This window comes from Gadus chalcogrammus, chromosome 20 (assembly GCF_026213295.1).
Source record: "Gadus chalcogrammus isolate NIFS_2021 chromosome 20, NIFS_Gcha_1.0, whole genome shotgun sequence".
Classification (NCBI taxonomy): Eukaryota; Metazoa; Chordata; class Actinopteri; order Gadiformes; family Gadidae; genus Gadus; species Gadus chalcogrammus.
Window position 1 is genome coordinate 13,985,829 of NC_079431.1, and position 22,475 is coordinate 14,008,303.

The 22,475-nt window shown below is 46.1% G+C and overlaps 2 protein-coding genes across 15 annotated transcripts in view; one reads left to right on the forward strand and one right to left on the reverse strand.

Moving 5' to 3' along the window:
• tfg (trafficking from ER to golgi regulator) lies at positions 1-14,242 on the forward strand. Of its 2 annotated transcripts, none has more exons than XM_056579545.1 (8): positions 1-147; positions 2,183-2,396; positions 2,522-2,605; positions 5,608-5,754; positions 6,351-6,518; positions 6,805-6,933; positions 11,624-11,719; positions 11,839-14,242. In XM_056579545.1, the coding sequence occupies exons 2-8, from the start codon at positions 2,213-2,215 to the stop codon at positions 12,261-12,263; spliced, it is 1,233 nt and encodes a 410-aa protein (XP_056435520.1). In that variant the 5' UTR covers positions 1-147; positions 2,183-2,212; the 3' UTR covers positions 12,264-14,242. The 2 variants fall into 2 exon arrangements, with proteins under 2 accessions (XP_056435520.1, XP_056435519.1); XM_056579544.1 differs by having other exon boundaries at positions 7-147; positions 11,836-14,241.
• The window catches only part of LOC130373206 (target of Nesh-SH3), a 26,232-nt gene continuing 17,361 nt past the window's right edge, over positions 13,605-22,475 (reverse strand). For 7 of the 13 annotated variants that reach the window (XM_056579541.1, XM_056579539.1, XM_056579540.1 and 4 more), the window contains 10 exons: positions 21,557-21,634; positions 20,901-21,020; positions 20,301-20,390; positions 19,694-19,903; positions 18,954-19,059; positions 17,292-17,371; positions 16,208-16,237; positions 15,881-16,039; positions 15,141-15,263; positions 13,606-14,702 (listed from right to left, as the gene is read on the reverse strand). In XM_056579541.1, coding sequence (XP_056435516.1) covers positions 14,587-14,702; positions 15,141-15,263; positions 15,881-16,039; positions 16,208-16,237; positions 17,292-17,371; positions 18,954-19,059; positions 19,694-19,903; positions 20,301-20,390; positions 20,901-21,020; positions 21,557-21,634 — 1,112 coding nt within the window. In that variant the 3' untranslated portion in view covers positions 13,606-14,586. Of the gene's footprint in view, positions 14,703-15,140; positions 15,264-15,880; positions 16,040-16,207; positions 16,238-17,291; positions 17,372-18,953; positions 19,060-19,693; positions 19,904-20,300; positions 20,391-20,900; positions 21,021-21,556; positions 21,635-22,475 lie in introns of all 13 variants that reach the window. The other 6 variants (XM_056579530.1, XM_056579532.1, XM_056579531.1 and 3 more) reach the window with 2 other exon arrangements.

The window sequence follows — 22,475 nt, forward strand, 5'->3', positions numbered from 1 at the left end:
GGCGTATGCCACGTACTGTTGGACGTTGACAGTCGCGCTACTTCCTGGTGCTCACAATCAGCTTCTGTTAGCTAAGCTTACACATTTCGATACTCATAGTGTCAGCAAAACCTGTCCAAAACAGCGTGGTCAAGTCTTCTGATTCAGGTTTGTCATAGTTAACATAAATGTACTTTATGTATGTACTAATTATATCAAGTTATTGTATTATATATTCACGTTACTGATCATAGGAGCCCATCTGAATAAGAGTTAGCTAGCTACATAGCTCTGTGCTAGGTACGCAGTCAACCCACAGCAGTTCTCCCAAACAGGTGTCCGGACTCAATTGCTACTTACGTAATTTGTTCTATTGACATTATTCCCCTAGGTCATTTCATTGTGCTACCTTATCCCTTTTTACTGGCATCATTCCTTCAATCGACGTTAAGGAAATTAGCTAAAGAGTGGAGCCATTCATACCGGCCGGTTTATTCAGAATACCACTCAAAGTGATATCCTGTGGTCTTGTTTAGTAGATGACCGTCATCATATATGGGATAGTGAAAAGTCTGGTCGGTCTGCTTTTGGGGACTCCGGTTCTTGTGGTCGTTATTGGTCGTAGAGCTGAGATGCTACCTTGGCCTAGCTCCTGTTAGCTTCTTGAAACTAGCCATTTCTTCGCTGCGTTCAGATGAAATGATGTTGCGTGTAGCTTGAGTTGTGTGTTGATGTGTCGTTTCTTTAGTAGAAACTGACAGGTTGACTAAGATCAAACATGTTGCCAGTATTCCGTGCTGTCTTCCAGCTGTTGCTACAAGTAGGCTCACATGTTAAGTGTAGCCACACAATCGCTAGCATCAGGGCAATTACTTGTCTGTCATAAGACATTGGAGTTAATCTGGAAATAAATATCAAGTATTCTTTATTTCCGTAGGGTGTGTCACCGTTATGCAGGGTTAATTAAAGAGTCAGGGTTAATGCATTTATTATTTTGGGATTTATTTACAGAGATGACAGGTGGATAATGTTTGAAATAGTGAAAAGACGTTTAAGTGATTGTATCAGTACGTTCGTAGTCGCTGATACGATCACGTTAGCACGTTCACAAAGGTCAATTAAAATCAAGTTGTCTACGTCTTATCAACGTACGTTTTTCGGGTCAAAGTCTGTATAAAGATAATGCTGTATCGTAGCTTACAGCAGTCGCACGAACATTTAAGAAAGTTGTAGTAGCCCATTTGACTTTCAAATCAGTATTTAAAACCAATGTTATTATTCTTAATCCTATTTCCATTGCGTACACATGTTTAAGGGCCAAATATTTTGGTCATCAACTTGTTATGGTGCAGTAGATGGTACTCGGCGTGTTCCTTCCTATACACGTACTAGTTGTCCTTCGTATGGAACTCGTATTGGTACATTTAAATGGGCTAGCCCTTCAGATGTTTCTTCTGCTGAGCAGGTCAATGAGAGATCCTGCTTAACATGCATACAAACATGGCGATTACTACTGCTTGACTTTGTCAACAACATTTTTGTGAATATCTTTAATCCCCTTAACTTCCTAAATACAGGTCTACACTATTGGCCACCTGAATCTAAACACGAGTTTGTATATTTAATGTCAATGTATTTGTTGGCATTGTTGTAGGAATACTAGCATACAGGAAACCTAATATATTAACAAACAACTCTCAATTACTTTCTATTTCAGTAAAGATTTAGAACTAGGTGTGTACATAGTTTAACATTAGACTACCTGTTAAATCATTCTAATCTAGCTCTAATATATTTTAGTACTCCATTTTATGATATTAGACATTAGAAAACAAAAAGCTTTTTATTAGGATTGCTAGGATTACTATCCCAACAAGGCAGATTGCACTAGATTAAATCCAGGGATTACTTCCCTCAATTGCTATCGAAAATGTCAGGAACTCAGAATATTCTAGTTCATAATGGTGTCATGAGAACATGGCTTCATTCAAACAACCATCTTGTATATGCTGGGTCAAACATTCCCTCAGGGATCATCCCCACCAAGACAAACTTCTGTCAACATGCGCACAAAACCTACTTATATCAGATATCAGAATGGCAATAAAAACAGTTTGAAACAGCGAGGGGACCCCTTGAGACGGGGATCCTCCCGTTGTCCACCGTCTCGTTAATAAGCGACATCTCTGTGTGGCGGCTGCAGAGGTGGGAGCAGAAGAGGGCAGACGGCACCATGAACGGCCAGCTGGATCTAAGTGGGAAGCTGATCATCAAAGCCCAGTTGGGCGACGACATCAGACGCATCCCCATCCATAATGAGGACATCACCTACGATGAGCTGGTGCTGATGATGCAGCGCGTGTTCCGGGGGAAGCTGCAGAGCAGCGACGAGGTGGCCATCAAGTACAAGGACGAGGGTATGTCTCTGGCTGGATCGAGAGGGCCGAGTGCCGGTGGCCGAAAAGAATGTTGGCTGAAAAAGACGTGTATTGTGAGGCGTTTTACTTAACCATCATCCTTTTCTCTTCCGACTCCCCAATAGATGATGACCTCATCACGATCTTCGACAGCTCTGACCTCTCCTTTGCCATCCAGTGCAGTAGAATACTCAAGCTCACTTTGTTTGGTAAGACGCCGTCATCACACTGAGTGTCTCCCATCCTGAACGGGACCTACCGAGTGTTCATCCGCAATGTAAAATCCAGCACATGGATTTCTTCTTATTTTCTTTTTGCTTGAGATGATATTGATACAGTATTTATTCTATTTATTCCAATTTAACTACAAAAATTCACCTCACATTTATGTTGTGGTACTTACTACAAGTGGGCACTGGGTGGCAGTCTAGTCCTGCACGAGACCATAGATTGTGTCCAATCAAGGTCTCTGGTTTCTCCAAATCTGCCAGATGCTGCTGGCCTGATATATTTCTGTATTGCTTGTTTGCATTTGTTAGATGCAAATAGATGTGTTTAGCTAAACGTTTGTGCTAGTTTTACCTGTTTGCATAAACTCAACCCAAATCCTTCCAATTAGTTTTTTAAATAGCCCACAATGAGACATGCATGCATAATGCATGCATATATTAAAGGCACTCTAAAGTAATGTGTCCTATGCTTGTCATGATGAATCTATAAAGTAACACAAGAGGGGAAGGATTTCATCCCAGTTGTTAAAAGTCCATGAAGCTCCAGCATACGCAGCGACCTCGCATGGAAAATGACATTCCCTGGTGTTCAGGGAATGAAAGTTGTTATATGGGTATTATGAGTGTTCCAGCCGCCACTGTCTCGATAGTGTCCCTTCAAACCACTCCGTCTCTGGTTTGTATCAAACACCCACACACAGAGACTTGGCATTCTCCAAGTGGAGACCAATAGGACACTGTGGAACCCTGCTTCATTTCCAACCTCATTGGAAATGGAGCAGGGTTCATCGTTGATGCCATTTGCTGCAGAACCACTTGCTTTCGTGCTTGTAACTTTAGCTCCATTCGGGGGCCGAGGAATTGTGCTGCACATCAAACCACTTTGCCAGGCCTGGTGGTTGCAGCTATGGTTTATTAAACTGTCATTCATAGCCTGCATAAGACGCTGCTTTCCTTCCCATGACCTCCGGCGTCCATTGTCTGTTTGGTGTGGGGGGGGGCCTGTGTTTGCCTTATTTAATTAGTTTCCTTGGCTCAGTCTGAGGATGAAAAGTAGGATTTTAATATGGAGAGTGCCTGGCATGCATACCCATCCATACCAAACCAATGGCAGGCAAAGCAGCTTTTGTGTGCGTCGGTGGCCTGCAGAAATTAACATGCTGTGTTTTTGTTGAGCACCAAATGTCAACAGTGTATTTATCCCAGGACATGGTATATACATTCATGGAAGCAGGCAGTTTATTTCTCACCAGCACATTCTGCACTATTCCTTCTGGTGCAAGCCTTAATGGTGTTAAAGACTTACCAGCTGGGCTGATGTAGGGTTTGGTCAGACTATTGTTTATAGCCGGTTATTTACATATTTCTAACGTGCATTGTGAAATGTGAGCCTGTTAAACGAAATCCACCCCATCCTGGTACCTGCTATAGGTGTGGACATACCATTCTCGGAGCACAGGCCCAAGGGCCTAGTTCTGAGTACAACACACTACATCTCAGCCAGTAAATCCAGTTTTTTTTAGCCATTGTCAAAAATATGAATTACAGCCGCTTGATATTTTGGAATTTCATTACTGTCAGGTATTCAGAAAAAGAGTTTAAAGTAGGGCTAGTCAATATGGCCATCACGATATACTGCTTCATATCAGTTGATATGATAATTATTACGATATAAGTCTATTGGTGTGTTAACTCCAAAACTGATTTGAAAGAATGTGTTTTAGGAAAGAGGGGGTTGTGTTATCCCCATGGTTTCAATCCACGCCAAACTTATGAAACATTTTTTGTAATGTAATTGTTACATGTAATGTAACGGTTGATTGTTATAATAAGCAATGTTGTGTATGAAATGCGCCAGAAACCGTAGCATCATATTAATAATAATGGATTGAATTTATGTCGGGCTTTTCTAGACACTCAAAGACGCTTTACAGTGAAGGGGGGACCTCACTAACGCTCACCACACACCAGCTTGGAGTGGAGAGTGAGGGAATTAATGAGTCAGCCAATTATACAGGAAGATGATTAGGAGGCCAGATTGAATGAGCCTGTTTGTGCCAGGACACCGGGAAAACCCTTACTCTTTGCGATAAGTGCCCTTGGATCTTTTATGACCTCACTGAGTCAGGACCTCGGTTTTACGTCTCCTTCGAAGGACGGCGGCTTCCACAGCACAGTGTCCCCGCACTGTACTCGGGCATCGGGATTGATCTTAAGGACAGAGGGAAGAGTGCCACCTATTGGCCACCATCCGACACTACTTATAAGTATAAGTATCCAAGTACTAACCAGGCCCGACCATGCTTGGCTTCCGAGATCAGACGAGATCGGGCGTGTCCATGGTGGTAAGGCCGTAAATTCTTAACCCCTTTAATATTTAAATTATTTAAGGGGTCAGAGAAGCCTAACCCTAACTCGTAAGTGGACATTAAATACATCGACAGCTTCATCATTCGTCCACACACACCCTAGCATTAACGTTATAGTATATGTGTACGGGGATACTTAATCTAAGACAAAGAGTTTGACCATCCACACACACCATGACATAATACAATAATACAAGTGTCCGAAAAGCCCAACAGACAGAGCACCAAACAACCAATCGCCCTTGGTCCTGATGTCAGACCACCTCCGAAAAGGTACTCGCAAGACAAAAAAAGAACGCCACCTGCATGCGCAGCAGAGTGGAACATTTTACGTAGTGTTTTGGGGAGAACGGCAAAACAGAGATTGGTGCTGTTAAATGTACATCGGAAATGTATATAAAGAACATATCATCGTGGAAAATTGTATCGCAATTAATATTGATTGATCGCCGACGTTATTGGGATTAAGACCCAGTTGTCCAATACTCTCTTTAGGGTCAAGCGCACAGAAGGGCGCCTTGTTCAGCTTGTAAAAAATACCCGTTTTCCCAATGAGTGACATAAACCATGTTGTGACTTCCCTAATGTCTTCTTCGTTGCGCCTCTCTCCAGTGAACGGCCAGCCACGACCCCTGGAGTCCAGTCAGGTGAAGCACCTGCGCAGGGAACTCATCGAGCTCCGGAACAAAGTCAACAGTCTGCTGGACAGCCTGGAGCCCCCCACGGAGCCTGGCCTCGCTGACAGCGCGCCCGACAGCGGTACAGAGCCCCTCCCAACCCGCCTGACGCCCTCAAACCACTCCTCTCCCCCGGTTCCCCTCCTACGCCTTGCTGTGGCTCTGGAGAGCGATGTTCTGTTCTCACACACACACGTCCCAGGGTTTTAGGATAGCTATTCATTTGGCAGCAGGATACCAGGCTCCACCTCTCTCTCTCATTTCCCATCAGGATGAGGGTTATGTGTGTCTGGTTTTGACGTCAGTTGCGGCTGTTAAAGGCATTATTCGAAGTGAATGCACATCATATATATATGTTTTGAACCTTGAAACGGGGGGGATGGATCGCAACGATGCATAAAATTGCGAGTTTCCATCCTCGCACACACATCGTTGAAAGGACATCAAAGGAAAATGCCTGCAGGCCATATCATATGCATGGTTAATTTTCTTTTTATTCAGATCCAAAAATGTTGTGGTGAACAGTCAGGCTTCTTTTAGTGATTCGTCATGGATTCTCGCTGGCGTGGTCTTGATAGCTCATATAGCGTTGTCCTGTGTTCAGATCTTTGAGCTGCACCTTCTTCTTCATTCCTTCCTTGTCTTCAGACAATATTCAACCTCTTCTCTTCCCATTAGAAATGGTGGACGGGCGTGAGGGCAAGGCACCGGCGGCAGAGCAGGCCATGAGGCAGGCCCCGCCCGTCAGCGCGGCCAGCATGTCGGCCTTCGACCCGCTGAAGATCCAGGAGGAGGTCAGCAAGAACGTCATCTCTGCTTTTGGCTTGAGTGAGGACCAGGCCCCAGGTAACCCCACCTAGCAACGCAACCTGGTCTTCCTGTTTTCTCTTTTATTTCAAGGGAGGAACGGAAAGATGGCATGACTGCAGGGATGAGTCAGGGCCAGACATGACCATGCAAAGGGTGTCGACCCATTATTCAACACGCATTCGTTCTGTGGATTTGTTAATGTGCCATGCTTTAACACAAGGCCTAAAATCGTGCTTTTATTTGATCGATCCATATTTGGTTGCCAATATTCCTGTGTGTCTTCATAATGCCTTTTTGTTTTTGTGCGTGTATGTGTTTTCAGCGCCCCCTGGTGTAGTGGCTGAGGAGCGCTCGGGAACCCCCGACAGCATCGCCTCCTCCTCCTCTGCTCCCCCCCAGCAGCCGACCCCTCATTATGCAGTCCAACCGGGAGCCCCTGCAGCCATGGACGGTGAGACGGGAGCACATGCATCCACACAACGTAGACACCCACACAAGCATGTATTGTCGGCTCAAATTCATGCATAACATAGATGACAGGTATGCATAATCAATGTCATCAAAGTTGTCGGTGTATACATTTATATTGCATAAATCATGAGTATGAATCCACTGTACAGACCCAGGGATGCACATCAAAAGAACACATTACCGTGTATTAATAATACATTCTGTCGTCTGGAGAATGTTTTTTAATTATTATGAGGGATGATAGAAGAGCCGGTTTGGCTGAACAGATCACACGTAAATAATAGGAGTCCAGAAGGACCTCTTGCCCTGCTTTAATTAATATACTTTACTGATTAATTTGGATTTGACTGCTGTGCTTTCGGCGCACCCTTCTGTAATTGTGCGCAAACGGGCCTCTGTATGGTCCAACCCCCTGGTGAACGAGACTCTTTCTCTCCCGCTCTCTCAACGTCGGTCCGAGCGGCAGCTCTGTTTATGATATAACTGTCGGTGGAGCCGTTGGCTAACTTAGTATTTTCCATAGTAGTCTTTATAAGGGAATGCATTTCTGTGGTTTCTCTGGCCACAGTGCTGTGCTGCGGTGGGTTCTGACCACTGGTGTCACGGTCTACCACCCAGGCTTGTTTTTTTGCTCCCTTTGGTCCCGTATATATTTTCTTTAATAACACTCACGTTAGACACTTGGTGTCAAAATAAACGACCCTCTGCTGTTTTTCATGTGCTGGTGTCTGGAATTATGGACGCTGCTAAAATGGAATTTTGTATTATTGTGGGCGTGCAGATAAGTGTTGCTTAAAAAGTAAACCTCACACATGCTTACACACACCTCAATTTATCTTTCTGGTGTGTGTGTGTGTGTGTGTGTGTGTGTGTGGGAGAATGGCTTTATTGAGGCTTCCCAATGCCGCAGTGTGACTCACAGTCAGTCATTTAAACTCTTGGAGCGATTAAATGCTATTGTGTGGAACACTAGCTTTGGGTCAATTATTGTCTCGCCCTTTATGGGTACAGAGCCAGTACAGACTTTCCCCCTCCCCTCAAAGAATACCTAACTGTGCGTATCTAAGTCAATACTGTACAACAACAATACTCCTGCATTCATCTTCATCAGGAATACCATGCTATCTCTTAGATGTGTGCTTTTCCGAGCAACATTATTTAATTTCAGTGTCATTTTTATCTCATGCTAGGCCCAGACCCAAGGCCTCCGAGTAAGTCTATCTCCTCTGGGATCAGAGAGAGGGAGAGAATAATGAGTGAGTTAGTGTTGCGGTGAAGGGAGTGAAAGATCCAACCTATTTGTGATGCTTTTCAGGAGTATTATTCTAAACTCCCCTGCCTTTAACATTCGTTTGCGCAACGGTGGTCAGCCCTTCTGCTGCACATGAAATGTCGGAGAATGCCCTTTTCCTGCACACTTGATTTCACTAATAACCCCAATCAATAATCCACTGATTAGCCGAATCAAGTTGGGGAAAGGAAGGGTTGGAAGGAAAAGTTTAAGGCTGCAGTATTCTTTTCGAACTTTGATTGGAAATTCTCCAATCCATTCGGAACATCCAGAGCTGCAGACTTGTTGGACATCGCAGACGTCTAAATGCACCTGCAGTACCGTCATTGGCTCGCCTGACTGCAGAGCGAACTCCCTCCCTCTCGCCTCTCCCACCAGCAGCTCTGTGGTTTGGCTGGGCCATGGTCGCAAGCCAAGATCTGTAGTGCCTCGGGTTGAGTTTCATGGGGCCAATGGGAGGAATCAGTCATGTATACGGACACCACGTTAGAGGGAAACGCGGTTCTCACCGAAACAGCTCGGCCTCAGGATGGGTCTGGGCTGTTTTCAACCATTTGGAAAGAGTCCATGATGATCTTTTGGAGAGATGGTCACTTTTTCCTTCCTGGCAGTTGAAGCCTCTGGGGTACCACCGGGATCAAGCTGGCATTGGGAGTATGGAGCTTATCTTGCAGCTCAACCTTTAAAACCCCTGGTTGGAAAAACATGACAACAAGAGTTTCAGCAGGTCCCTGAATCTCCAACAGTTCCTGGAGCTCCATCCCATACCTAATGCTCCACCCTGACCTCATCGTACCAGAAGGTGTCCAAAAACAACATCTTAAAAAAACTCACTTCTAATCGAATGTCTTCACGCATTGGCTCGTTGCAGGGTTTTCATGCACAACGTGGCGGATCCTTTTGGAGCACTACCAATCATTTGTCTTCCTCACCCCCTCCCTCCATACCTCCCCACCTCCCTCCATCCCTCTCCATCTCTTCTTCTTTATTTCCCTGCCTTCCAAGGCAGCAGATGGTCGGCACACTGCCTTGGCCGAGAGAACAAGTTATTCCGAACCGGGATTTCCTGAGATTCGGCCCTGTTCCCTCTCCACTCTGACATGCCCTCTGACACGTTCTGCTAGTCCATGGGGGAATCGGTGCCATTGAGGTCAATCCGTGGACACAAAATTTGGTGAAGATGCCAAATGTGTGTTTGTGTGTGTCTTAAGATCAACCCTCATCGGATTACTTGTAACCTCAAGAATGCGGCTCACAAGATCAATAAGCAGATGTCAAACGTATATTTATTTACTCCACATCGTAAGTCGTGTCGCTGAGGCCTCTTAGCAGCAGGTTTTCCACCGACCAGAGGAACACCCTGCGCTAAGAGAGCAGCGTGGACCGTCACGTGAGCAGCTCTATACCAAACACGAGGAGGTGTGTTTTGACGGAGAACGTTTACTTTCTTAAAGCAAATGGCACTGATGTTTTCTCTCGCTAAACCTCAGATTGATATCCCCGAGGGTTCCTCGGCATTGTTTATTCTAACTCCAAGGCCATGCTCTCGCTGTCTCTCCTCAAGAGGTCCCCAGCGGTCCCCTCCCGCCCCCCCTCTTCCCCCTTTACAGAGAGACTCTCTGATTCTGCTGGAGTTAAACAAGCTCTGAGCACCGCGGGCCAAACGTAGCCTGACAGCAGTGCATCCTTCCATCAGTTACATAACGGGGTGATGGATAGCAGACTGAAGAAAACAAGGGGGGCGTCCAATTTCACACATCGCACCCGGCCCGCTCGCACCGGGGAAATAAACAAAGTAAAGCTCATTGCTAGGATGTGAGTGGTGTTGTCAGCGGGTTAACAGATGGCTGCCACATTCACTCTTTCACCCGGATCACAGCGGATTAATGCAGATCCTAGTGTTGCCTTCCACAGTGTGGTTGGGTCTCCTTACACAAATAATTTCTCCCGGGATGATAAATGGTACGCCGTTGCGTTGGGCGCGTACATGGAATCCGATCCTCCTGAAAGACTTATTTCAAGAGCAAGAGTTTCCCCATTGTCGAGTCGTAATCGAAGGGCGTTCATGCACCACGAGATATGTTGTTGATATTCGGCGGTTGCCAAGCTTTTAGACCCGGCAGCCGCGGCCAAACACAGAGGCCTCTTCTGACCCAGAGTACATGGGAGTTTCCAAGGCCAGGGTCCTCCTCCCAATGGCCGGGGGTCTCCCACTCAGTTCCTAGGAGACGAGGAGGGCTCCTTTATCTCTCAAAGGGTGGAAAGCCAGCGCTCACAGTTTTACTGCCACAGTAAAGCCACTGAACTCTGCAGGGCCCCTTTGGCAGTATGTCTCAGGTACAGTTTTGTGCCTTCATTTATTTATCTTTTAGGTGTCATTCTTTTATTTTATTTTTGGGGCTGTACGTGCCAGGCTGGACAGTGTGAAGTATTCTCATAAAGAAACAAACCCTGGTTTGCTGACGTACCCCTTGTGAGAACTTCCAGCTCGGCCAAAAAACCTCTATGTTTTCCTCCCGATGGACGAGCCAGAGTTGTGTCTGCGTTGTGTTGTGTCAAATGGGGGGGAGGTATTGATAAGTAAAAACACGATGCTGAAATGTTTCCCCACAGGTTTTTAAATGAATCAATCCCATCAGCGTGCAGGCTATTCAGGGTCCTGAGCTCTTAGTGACAGCACTCGTCCTACATGTGTATTCATAAGCGGCGTGGAGCGGTGAAGTCATGGGTAACCTGACCGCTGGACGTTAGCCTCGGCAGACACGGGGGGGGGGGGGGGGGGGGGGCCTCTGAGCATCGACCGCAGTTACCCCCGCGATGTGGACTTGCGTTATGTTCAGCCTCTGCGGCTAGCCACTCGTTGCGCCGCGCCAGCACACGTCAGTACGACACGGCGCAGGAATGCTGGAGTGCGTGAGCACGCCTGTGTTTTGGTGTACATTGGTTTCTGTCCGCCGTGGCACCTGCATGCTGCGGTGTTTAGCTTGGAGAGCCCCAGCTGGCCGTGAGGAGAGCTGGGTGCTGGGCCTCTAGGAACAAATTGTTTTATCATGGCGCGAGCAGCTGTGGTCGCTCAGGCCGCCGGGTGCTGCTCTCTCCACATGTACAGATGCAGGCCCGTCTTTACATATAATCGGTTACGGTTGTTTGTTAAAGGTATCCATTTGTAATGGGTTTGTTTCGGGGGATGTGGGCAATGTAATGAGACGGTAAAGGATTGGTGTAGAGCTGTTTTTCGTCAGCCTCGATTTATCAGGACGGCCCACAAGGAGACATTAGTGTTTGCTCTGTCAATACTCTCCTCCCCTTATACACAGCATACATGGTTCGAAAAGCTCCCCCACTGACCCCACCCGGTGTGTTCCTCTTTAAACTGCAGGTCAGGTTTATCAGCAGTACCAGGCTCCTGGTGGATACCCCCCCCAGCAGCCTGCTGCTCCCCCCCAGCAGCAGCAGTATGGGCTGCAGTACGCCGGTAAGCATGGTGGTCGGCCCATAGCTGACATGCTGTGTGTTGATGCTCCGTCAGTGCTTTAGGAATAAAAAACCTTATCGTGTGTGTGTGTGTGTGTGTCCGTCTCCGTCTGTCAGCAGGCTACAACACCCAGCCCGGAGCACCACAGCCTGGCCCTCCACAGCCACAGCCACAGCAGCAGCAGCCGCAGCAGTTCCAGAACTACCCCCCTGCCTCCTCCCAGGCCCCGGCCCCCGGCCAGGCCCCTACCCCGGGCTTCCAGGCCGGGCAGCAGCAGCAGCAGCAGCCCCCTCCACCCCAGGGGGCTCAGCAGTACCCCCCGGGAGCCTTCCCTCCCCAAAACTACACCGCCCAGGCCTCCCAGCCGGCCAACTACAGCCTGCCTCCCAACGCCCAGCCCGGCCAAGGGTACCAGCCGCGGCCCGCGTACACCCCGCCCCCGGGCAGCAATGTCACCCCTCCGCCCGGGTCAGCTAACCCCTATGCCCGCAACCGCCCCCCCTACGGCGGTGGCTACACTCAGCCGGGGCCCGGGTACCGATAAATGCTGCTTTAACCGGGCGCCGGAGCTCCGCAATACATCTAAGGCCGACCCTGTGCGGCGCCAGGCTCTGCGTGGCCTGGTCGCCGTTCACATGGTGTTCAAATCCACCCCCCCACTGTTCAACAAGTTGCCCCCTCTATTAGAAGCACCCACCCCCCCGGTCTGTCGTATGTTTCCATGCTGCCTCTCCAGCAAAACATTCTGACCGCTGTTGGATAGTTTTAGTTTGTTTTTAGTTATTCCCCTGCTCCCCCCACCCTGAGAGAATGGCCTGCTAAATGATCACCATGCCTCCAGCGTTTGTCTGTGTGTAGTTTTAATTCTGTCTCCGTGCACACCCCTGTGAGATTTCAAACAGGCTGTCGTCGTACAAGCTTTTTATTTCTCTTTCGTCCTTCATGATCAACATTATTTTTCCTGCTGAAATCGGTGTATCCTTAATATCCATCTATATATATATATATACATATATCGTGCTCGGCAAACAGATAATGTTGATAATGGAAGCGTCTAACTGGCCTTGTTGGTTAGATGCCTTTTGAAGACTCTTATAGAATAAAATGTTGCACCTTTTAGGTTTTGGTTTTGTTTTGATGTCCCTCAATGTGTATTAATTATGTTGCTGTTTAAACTGCCCTGCGTTGGAAACACTAGTTTATGTGAGCGATGGTTCAAGGTTGCAGATTATTGGCATCCCGAAAGGATTAACCTGATCTCCTCTTTATCTTCTTGTAATTACTTTCTCTCGCTCTTTCTATCACCTTATCCGGTCACTCGTTTTTACTAATATATCAAATAAAGGAAAAACTCACACCTTTCTGTAATATTAGTTGTTAATGTATAAATTGTAACATTTTTTCTCTGGAACCTAATAAAACATTGAGACCCAAGAGTTTTCTTTAGTGGAGATATTTCGTTGCACCTGGAAAAGCTTTCGTCTCGGTCGCTTGCCCTGTCTACACCTCCTCGTTGTGGTTTCTGAGTTCATGTCTGTTGAGCTTCGCTTCCCAGGTCTCACTCTCTCCTTCCCCCGATTTGGGAAAACCTGGCCCCGTGGTCTTCATATTTATTTTCTTGACCGAGGGATGTGGTCTGCTGGACTGTGGCGAGAGGGAGTGCGGTGAGTGTCTCATGTTAAGCTGTCTTCCTGAGTGAGAAGAATTGAGCGAGATGGGTTTAAGGGTATTTCATAGGAGGGCGTATATGGATATACAAGGCCTAGGTGTATGGTCTGTGTCAACTTGAAACAAAGTGTGTTTTTTTTTTACCCCCATAAAAATCCTCCTGTACGTATGGGGTTGAACTCCAACAACAGCATAGAAATCCATGCCCGAATTGAAGATATCTTTTTATTTTTTGTAATGAACGTAAGAAAAAACAAATTCCACAAACAGATTTGTTATTATTGTAGGCAAAACAATTTATTTTAATACCCCTCAATCCAAAGATGTATGTACACTATTTCAAATCATTAAATGGTACAAACAAATAATGTAATATTGGTTGCGTACATTGGTAGAAAACTTAAAAAAATACATTGTATTTGGACCCCACGGAACATCGTTTCTTAAAATTAATACAATTTGTTTGCAGCAAGGACATGGAAGACCTGAAATTCACACTTGATTCTGAACACTGCCATTACTTCACCATATACACAAATGAACAACAGTGCAAACTGCAAATGCTAATACTCCCTTAGGGCCAGCAGAAGGTTTTGTGGAATATAATACAGGCCTGAGTACATTAGGTTCTCTTTAAATGCACATCAATCAATGACAACATTTTTGTGTGTGTACAAAAATGTCATGCATGTACGGCTGAACAGTTTTTTGTTTGTCTCGTCTCAAAAGGCAGCACGATGATACACTTAACGTTAATTATTTGATAAATTATATTATACAAACTACATTATGGGAGCCAGCTTCCCAACATTCTCTCTCAGATCATATTTTAATATTCACTTGGAAACTCTAGAAGTTTCCTCTCATAGCCTGACATCATGTTTGATAAATAGTGAAATGAAGGGCCGTGCGGACCAGACAGACTCCCGCCACACTGAATGTTCCTGTACACGTCAACACACCGGAGAGTGGCTCCGCTTTAAGCAGACGCAACCAACAATAGCCGGGGTGTCCATGGCAACCAGAAAGCGCGGCCCACCACCCTCTGTGTGAACCGGTGCGTTGACTAAAGCCACTCTTTTGTTATTTTTCTCCATCCCCCCCCCCCCCCTTCCCTCTTCCCTCTCTCTGTCGGTGATGTGATCCTAACTTCCAGGTAGCTTTCAGGAGAAATTAAAGGTGTCCCCCTTGCGTTGAATTTACCACTTTCCAGGAATGGGCGTTCCGCACTCGTACCACCCTACGTAGGTGGAGTGAGAGTTCCCGCCGATCTCGCCAAAGTGGACAGGTTCCTGGCGCATGGCTCGGTAGAAACCTGGTGCAGAGAGAGAGAGAGACAGATGAAGTTCCCTTAAGCCTATTTACCTATGTACAGTTACAGTTAGGCTAGCGTAACTGTACATAGGATATGTAAAGTTGACGTAACGCAGTGTTATAACACTATGGTGAACCCTCCAGGTTTAGAGGCCTCTGTTGGATCGCAGTCCTAGTTCTGCATTACTTGGACTGCATTTCTAGGAACCTTGTTTGTCCCCTTAGTTTAATAGCTTTAAATACCTTAAATAGTACCTGCTTATACGTTTACAGATTTATTCCACCAAAATACTACTGAAAGTGCACCCTCCTCTATTGCAGGAACAGAATACTGCTGGTTCTGTCTTGGGGCCACAAGTTGGCCCCCAACGTGACGTAACTTCACATTCTCTATGAGGAGCCCAGGAGCAATTCCTTTTGTCGTCACAGTGTGACCTACCTGATTTGCTGGGCAGCTGGTCAGCCATTAGCTGTGAGCCGGTACGCCCATCCAGGAAGGAGTCTACGAACTGACAGTGGTCTTCACCGTGTCCAGTCTGGTCTCCGATGTTGTAGAACTTCCCTAATGGGGGAGGAAGATAGCTTTGTTAGAAACCATCCGGATCTTACGAGTTCACATTCTGTTTATCTCTGCAGATCAGTACTCAGGCCTCGAGCACATTGAAAGAGTTTAAGGAGTGATAGGACCAATCAGCGCTAGGGGCGTTTAGAGGATGAACAAGGAGCCCTCCAGTCTGCAGAATATAAAACCTTCCTCCGCACCCGAGGAAAGCTTAGAAATCGACGGGAGAGATCAAGAAGCTATTTCATCTAAGGTAAACCAGATAAAGATGTTAAAAGATTAACAAATATACACAGAAGGCTTTTTCTCAGAGGAGAAGAGATTACTTCCAACTGGAGTCGGCCAAAGCAAAGACAGAAAAAGTGTGTCGAATACGTGTTTAATCTGAATGGCTGGAGTTTTTTTAACAGTATAAAGTTGCACCCATATATGGATATCAATGGCTGCCCAGCCACGCCCAGACTGATATTCATTGCACAACGCACACTTGAATATCTGGATGGATTCACATGGCTAGGAGGAAGATGTTAGGGAATTTGGATCATCCATTAGTTTCTTATCATATGTAGAAAGGCTCACCCTGATGATACGTCCATGTCTCAGCAGCACACACCTACCATTGAGTGAGTCGCTCAGGTAGATTTTATATCTCAGCGAGTTGCAGAGCTGGATGCCCACAAACTTGCGGTACCAGGTCCTCTTCACGTACTGTTTTCCATTGCACTCTGAGTATGCGTCGGCTTTGAACGGGAACTGAGTCCAGATGGCGTCTTTCCCTGCGGAGCACAGGAGACAGACAGACATGAGGTCAACCTGTAAATGTGATCTTCTATCGAAGAGGCGCATATCTGCGAGGCCATACTCGGAGCCCCGAGACTTAAAACACCTTTCCCCTGCTGTTATATGACGGGCACCCCATAAATAATAACCCAGAGGGGACTCACCTGAGACGTTCTCGCTGACCCTGGGGTCGGCTGCACACAGGAGAGACACAGAGTGGAAGAGCAATGAGTTAGTTAGTAACAGGAACCCCTTTTTTATCTCTTTGAATCACTCTTTAATTCCACTGATAAAGAACATTGCTTTTGTATTAGCTTCTCAGAATCAATGCCTGTTTGGCATTAAATGTAAGCTTTCAAAATGTGGGGTTTGATTGTTAAAAGACCAGCCGATATTAACCCAGGCACTCTGCTTTTATTTGTTTGTTGTTGGGCCCTAGTAAAACAAAGACAAAGAAGGATGTGTCCGCAAGAGAATAACAATCAGCTTTTATCGCATGTTTGTTGGTCCGCATCTGTTTTTAACTGTCTCATTAGGGGATTAACAGTATTAATAAATGTAGGTCAGGTGACTATGGCCTAAGCGATGTGTGTGCATGTGTTTTAAATGAGCCAGAGGAGATGTTTGGCAAGCCCAAGTTACCCCTGGGTCTTAATCAGCCGGTCTGGCCCCAAATGGCAGTCCTCTTCTGGAAACCACTCGGCCATGTTGAAATCATTAGACCCCACAACAGCGTAAATGCTCACCTCTGGAGATGCTAAGCTACACTAATCAGAGTGTCGTTATGAGCACTCCACAGAGAGCCCTCACTGCGCACTCTGGAAGGAGTAATCCCAGGTACACTGTTGCAGCTAGCTCCAGTTAATAGGGATTTTCTCTGGTGTGGTGCAGAAAATGACACACGTGGAGGGGGAAAAGGATGGTGGTGTCACGTTAAAATTGTACCGGGGGCGATCGCCCGTTTCCCGGCAACAGACGATCGCGTTGTCTGTTGCTATTCGATTAAACAATTAAATACAATACAAATATAATGTAAAAACAAGTTTTATCTAGCGATCCGTTATCTGTATTATGTTATTTCGTCTTTTGGAAACATGAGCCGAATGTTTTTTGCAACCTGCCCGGCAACAGACGATCGCGTCGTTTGTTGCCAGGCAGGTTGTCAAGATGTAAACAACTGATGACGTAGGCCGGTACAATTTTCGCCCCCGGTACAATTTTAACGCGACACCGGCGGTTTAAACCTACCTGACTCTGTTTCAAAACGAAGAGGCTCACTGGGCGGTCCAGATCCATGCTCATTATTTGGCAACACGGTGAATTCATAACTGAGGGGGAAAAACAGACACACATAGAAAACACAGACAGATCACATATTGTTACTTCAATGGACTGACAAAGACACAATATCCATCCTGAGTTCATTGGAATACCATTGAAAATGTTTTATTCTCAGTTTATGTTGTGTAGGCAGGCACACATCCCTTCCAGGCATTTATAGTTACATTAAGTGAAATGTGAAATATGGAACAGCTAGTGGCTTTCCGTAGGTTTTTGTGGGTTTAAGATTGGGTTACTCCCATCCCCTAAAGTGAGAAAACGAGACGCTTTTTTTATAGTTCAGTACACACACACACGTGCACACATGTGGATGTGTGCACGCAGAGACCTAATGACTATTCCATGTGCTCTTTTCAAATGTACTGGCAACTGTTGAGCCAGCATGCTGGGACCTCAGGAAGGTTCTGGTGAATTTGGAGTCCCAGATGCTAGCTAGGGCCGACTGTAATGAAATAAAAACACTTTTTAGAAACTCCACCCAGTTTTACTATGATTTTGTGTAGAAATCCCCTTAGTTTTACTCAACAAATGGTAAAACAAAAGTTTAGTATTTGAATGAGCTCTAGTCCTTTGGTCCTAAAAAAAACAAACATAAAAAGGGCCATATCAAGTCAGCATGTTTCTGCAAGAATCTCCCTTTTATGTGTTGACATGACATACTGTTAACCTCATTATTTAAATGAACGTTTCAAGTGCATCGTCGCAATGCAATGATAAAACACATGGACCATTAATTGTATCACATTGTAAGAATATACAGGGTTTATTCAAGGGGTTTGGCTGAAGTATGCAACTGCAACTTTTATCAGTCCAAGTTCTTAACCACACTTGATCTTCAATCTTAATTTTGGTAACAACGCAATTCAACGCAAGGGGGACACCTTTCATTTCTTCAGAAAGCTACCTGAAACCTGGGGATTTTCCGACGGAGATGAAGGCAATGATCATTGTGTCTCAATCTTAAAGTGATAGAAAACAAACAAACTTCTAATGATGTTATTAAGGCTTATCAAGGCTCACATTAAGTGCTAAATGATTCCATTTGCCATTAATCCATTGCAATCTCACAGAATTTCAGCCTATTTCCTACTATTCCTGTTTAGGCAGCTGTAATAGGTGGTGTCTATTCACCCTCCGGGCTACGGAGTCCAGCGGGTGACCAATTACCGCACTCTCATGTGTCCAAGCCAGTCACCAATTACCGTGCACTCAAGTTACGGTTAATTACAGCTAAACGAGCTTACGGCTTTTCCCGCTCTGCGGAAGTGCAATCTACACAAAAGTGGACGCATCCCTCTGTGATGTGTCAAGTTTCTTTGACGTTTGTAGATCCTGTTGTCTGTCACTTTAGAACACGTTTCGCAGCATCACCAGCTTCAAGTTGATCATGGCCCTTTCCTGCGCTGTAGTGTGTGTGTGTGTGTGTGTGTGTGTGTGTGTGTGTGTGTGTGTGTGTGTGTGCGTGTGTGCGTGTGTGCGTGTGTGCGTGCGCGCGTGCGCGTGTGTGTGTGTGTGTGTGTGTGTGTGTGTGTGTGTGTGTGTGTGTGTGTGTGTGTGTGTGTGTTTTACCTGCTCTCCGGCTTGAGGTTCTCCACGGCCGTGTGTGTCTGGTTGGTCGTCAGTATGGACACCTCTTCCCCATGGGGACCTTTAGTCGTGGAGATCACCTTGTACTCTGAACCAAAAAGAGGCACCAGTGTGTTTAGCGACACAAACATTGCCGCAGATGAGTCTGGGAGGTCTGGCACTTCAAAGACCCAACGGCATCGTACAGATGTGAGGTTAAGTGCAGATTGCACCCTCGTTGTTTCAAGAGGGATGGGAACATTAGGCTAAATGCTATTAATCCAGGACCAACCAAAAGGGACTTAGCCTGGAGCATCCTGAAGTGTGGCCTCCTCCTCTCTGACACGCTGTTAGTATGAATGAATGAATGAATGAATGAATGAATGAATGAATGAATGAATGAAAGACCTTCCCCTGATACATTACAGCCTCATTAAGGCTAACCAGCTCTGATGAACTCCTTGTGTGAGGAGGCCTCAATGGGAAACGGCTGTACTTGTACTGCGTGCGTGCTTGTGTGCGTGGGTTTGTTTTGCATTCAAGAAAACCAAGCCAAAGTCCAAACATCACCTCCCGTCATAACAGTCTGAACTGTCTTTTCAAAACATCCATTTCCTCTCCATTGTCTGTCCTCTCTCCACACCCCCTCTCCTCCCTCCCCCCCCCCCAACCCCCCACACACACACACACACACACAGACACACACACACACACTGTGCACGGTGACCACCACCCGAGCGTACCCCTGGTTGCGTTGTCCGACTTCTCCCAGTCGAGGATGACAAAGGACGGGCAGCCCTCCACCGTCACCACCGTGAGGTTGGTGGGGGGCAGGCGGGGGGCCGCCGTGGCGTTCTGCTCGCCCGCTTCCTCGTCGGGGAAGAAGGTGAGGGAGTTGGTGATAGAGCAGGGCTCGTCCGGCTTCTTGTCCGTCTTGTAGACCACATGGGGGGCTGTGGCGTAGGCCGAGGGGAGGGAAGGCCACCCAACCAAAAGCAAAAGAAAAGTTATGGTTGATTCAGAAAAAGTAGCGGTTCCCTACTTGTGGTTGCCTGATTTGCATATGAGTCTGTGAGAGACTTGTAGGAGCAGTGTGTATTTTAGGAACCTTTTTTCATTCAAACATAAAATAATGAGAATCTGAAAGGTTTTGATGATATCTCGAAAAGGTCCTGAATGTGCAAACAGCCATGAGGCGCGGCCACTAGACTGCTTATAGCTCAGTGTTCTGCGATGAGCACACAACCCCTGAGACATTGATATAGCAGGCAGAGGCTGATTGGGATGAAATGATGTATGTGGGAGCCGATGCATATTAATGTAAGTGGGGGGGGGGGGGGCGGAACTCACCCACGAAGCGCTTCTTGCCCATGGCGTCGACGTCCGACGCAGGCTGGGAGCGGAATATGGTGGAGTTCTCTGAGATATCAAACCGGGTGACTGAGAGGAAATGTGTGAGAAGAGTTGGCGTGAGGTTGGACGTGCTCTGGAACTCTCTGTGCTCCTTCTTTTACAGCCTTGGCACCGCTGAGTGGTCATTTAGTGGTGAATGCTCTGGCTCGCTCCCTCGCTGTCTTACCTGTCCCTTGTTCGTTTCGTTTTTTTTCATTTTATCCTTTTAGCACACTCTCGCTTTCTCTCTCTCTCTCTCTCTCTCTCTCTTTATGTCTCTTTCCGTCTCTCTCTCTCTCTCTCTCTCTCTCTCTCTCAACTCACTGTATCTCTCTTTTGCTGTCCCTTTGTCTCTTTCTGTCTCTCTCTGTCTCTCTCCCTCTGTCTCTCTGTCTCTCTGTGTCTCTCCCTCTCTCTCTCTCAGTCACCAATTGTCCACCTTCAACCATGCACACTCTAATTGACTAATTGACTAATTTACTTTTTACAGTGAAACCATGTATGGAGGTCTCCCGGACACATAAACAAACAGACAGTCATTAATGATGTCACCAGTACCATTAGATGCTGGAGAAGAGGTGGTTGTGGTTTTGCGCTCTTGTTTGGGCTTGGCCGTCACCAGGGGGAAATGCTTTAGGATGGACTCCTTCTCGCCCTGCTTGAGATCCATGGGTTTATCTAAAGGGAAAGAGGAGGGCGGGAAGGATAAGAGATCAGCTCACTGCTATCTGGGGCTGTCCATGCATTACCGCTTTGAACGCTACGCACGTCACAGGAACTCAGCACGCTGTCCCTGGGGTGGGAGAGATTAGGGGTCAATCGTTGCATAACCAGCATTGTGCGGTTTGAGAGAGGAGAAGACACAGGATGATTGCACACACATACACACACACACACACACACACACAAACACACACACACACATACTCTTGGACACACATGTATTACAGCAAATATTTGCAGAAGCAAATATTTGAAGAAGGAAAGGAGTGAAACAAATAAGGGTATGCACAACGACATCAAGCTTCAGCAAACCTGTTCACAAAAAAACAAATAGCAAGCCTTGAATTGAAGCAAAATCATCATGTAAACATTGTATTCAATATCAATTTGGGAAGTGAATAAATACATTTCCTTTACTGAAATAAGAAGAGAGAAATATCTCATTTCTAAATTAGTTTTTCTCCTAATGCTTCTGTGGTGGTAAACCTCACCATGGTGGTCACTGGGTTTCCCCACCAGGTTTGGTCTCTTGCTGACAGGAAGAGAGGGGTGCAGAATCGGAGGGGAGCCTGGGAAAGAGAGTCCATTATAGGGTTAGGTACTACAAATGAAGGCATTTCGGTCGGCACTGTAGGAGAGATGCAGAGTTGAAAATGAGGAATGTCTTTTGCACGGTAGACGCGTGCAATGATATTCTCAGAGATGGTGGATTAGGTGGGATGAACAAGCCTGGGGTGAGCTGGGTGATGATGAATCAGGGGAAAGTATGCAAACACAGACAAATGCAAGCAGCAATAAAGTACATCAAAGTCAGACAGATTTTATGTGAAATGGTGAAAGGTCTCTCATGAACGTGTCACTGTGGTGACCTGCCACATGTCTATGAAAAGCCCTGATGAAAACCATGTTTATATTTAATAACCATAAAACAACCACAGCCTTAACTGCAAAATTCTAAATATTGCAGCCAAGAAATATATATATAAAAAATAAAATCCTACAATAGGGTTATTAAATTGTAGCTACTTTTATTATTTGTCCATATGTTGAAAAATAATAAATCTGTATTGTTCCTTCTTTGATCTATTGAGTTTTACTTTGCTTTGTTTTTTAAAAGCAGTAGACATGATCATTACTCCAAATCTATGATGAGGTCGATTCTGCCCTCGGCAAATACATCCATTGTTGGAGGATGGAAAGTGGAGATTTCCTGTGCGTGTTTCACTTCTCGGCTGCGAAGATATTGTCCTGCTCCTATGACAGAGGTTCTACCAACTAAGAATTATCTTAACTCAGACCATCGTTAGTCTCTGCAGACTGTAATTAGCCGTGGCAGCCGTTGTCAGCTCATAAATATTTCCCTTGGCTTATTTTATCCTTGGACCCTGCTGGACTTGACCTCCATGCAGC

Bases quoted from the DNA above. Each gene is read 5' to 3' on its own strand.
- tfg (XM_056579544.1), top strand. From the start codon at position 2,213: ATGAACGGCCAGCTGGATCTAAGTGGGAAGCTGATCATCAAAGCCCAG. The intron at 2,606-5,607 runs GTAAGACGCCGT...GCCTCTCTCCAG, and splicing joins ACTCAAGCTCACTTTGTTTG to TGAACGGCCAGCCACGACCC. The intron at 11,720-11,835 runs GTAAGCATGGTG...TCCGTCTGTCAG, and splicing joins GTATGGGCTGCAGTACGCCG to CAGGCTACAACACCCAGCCC.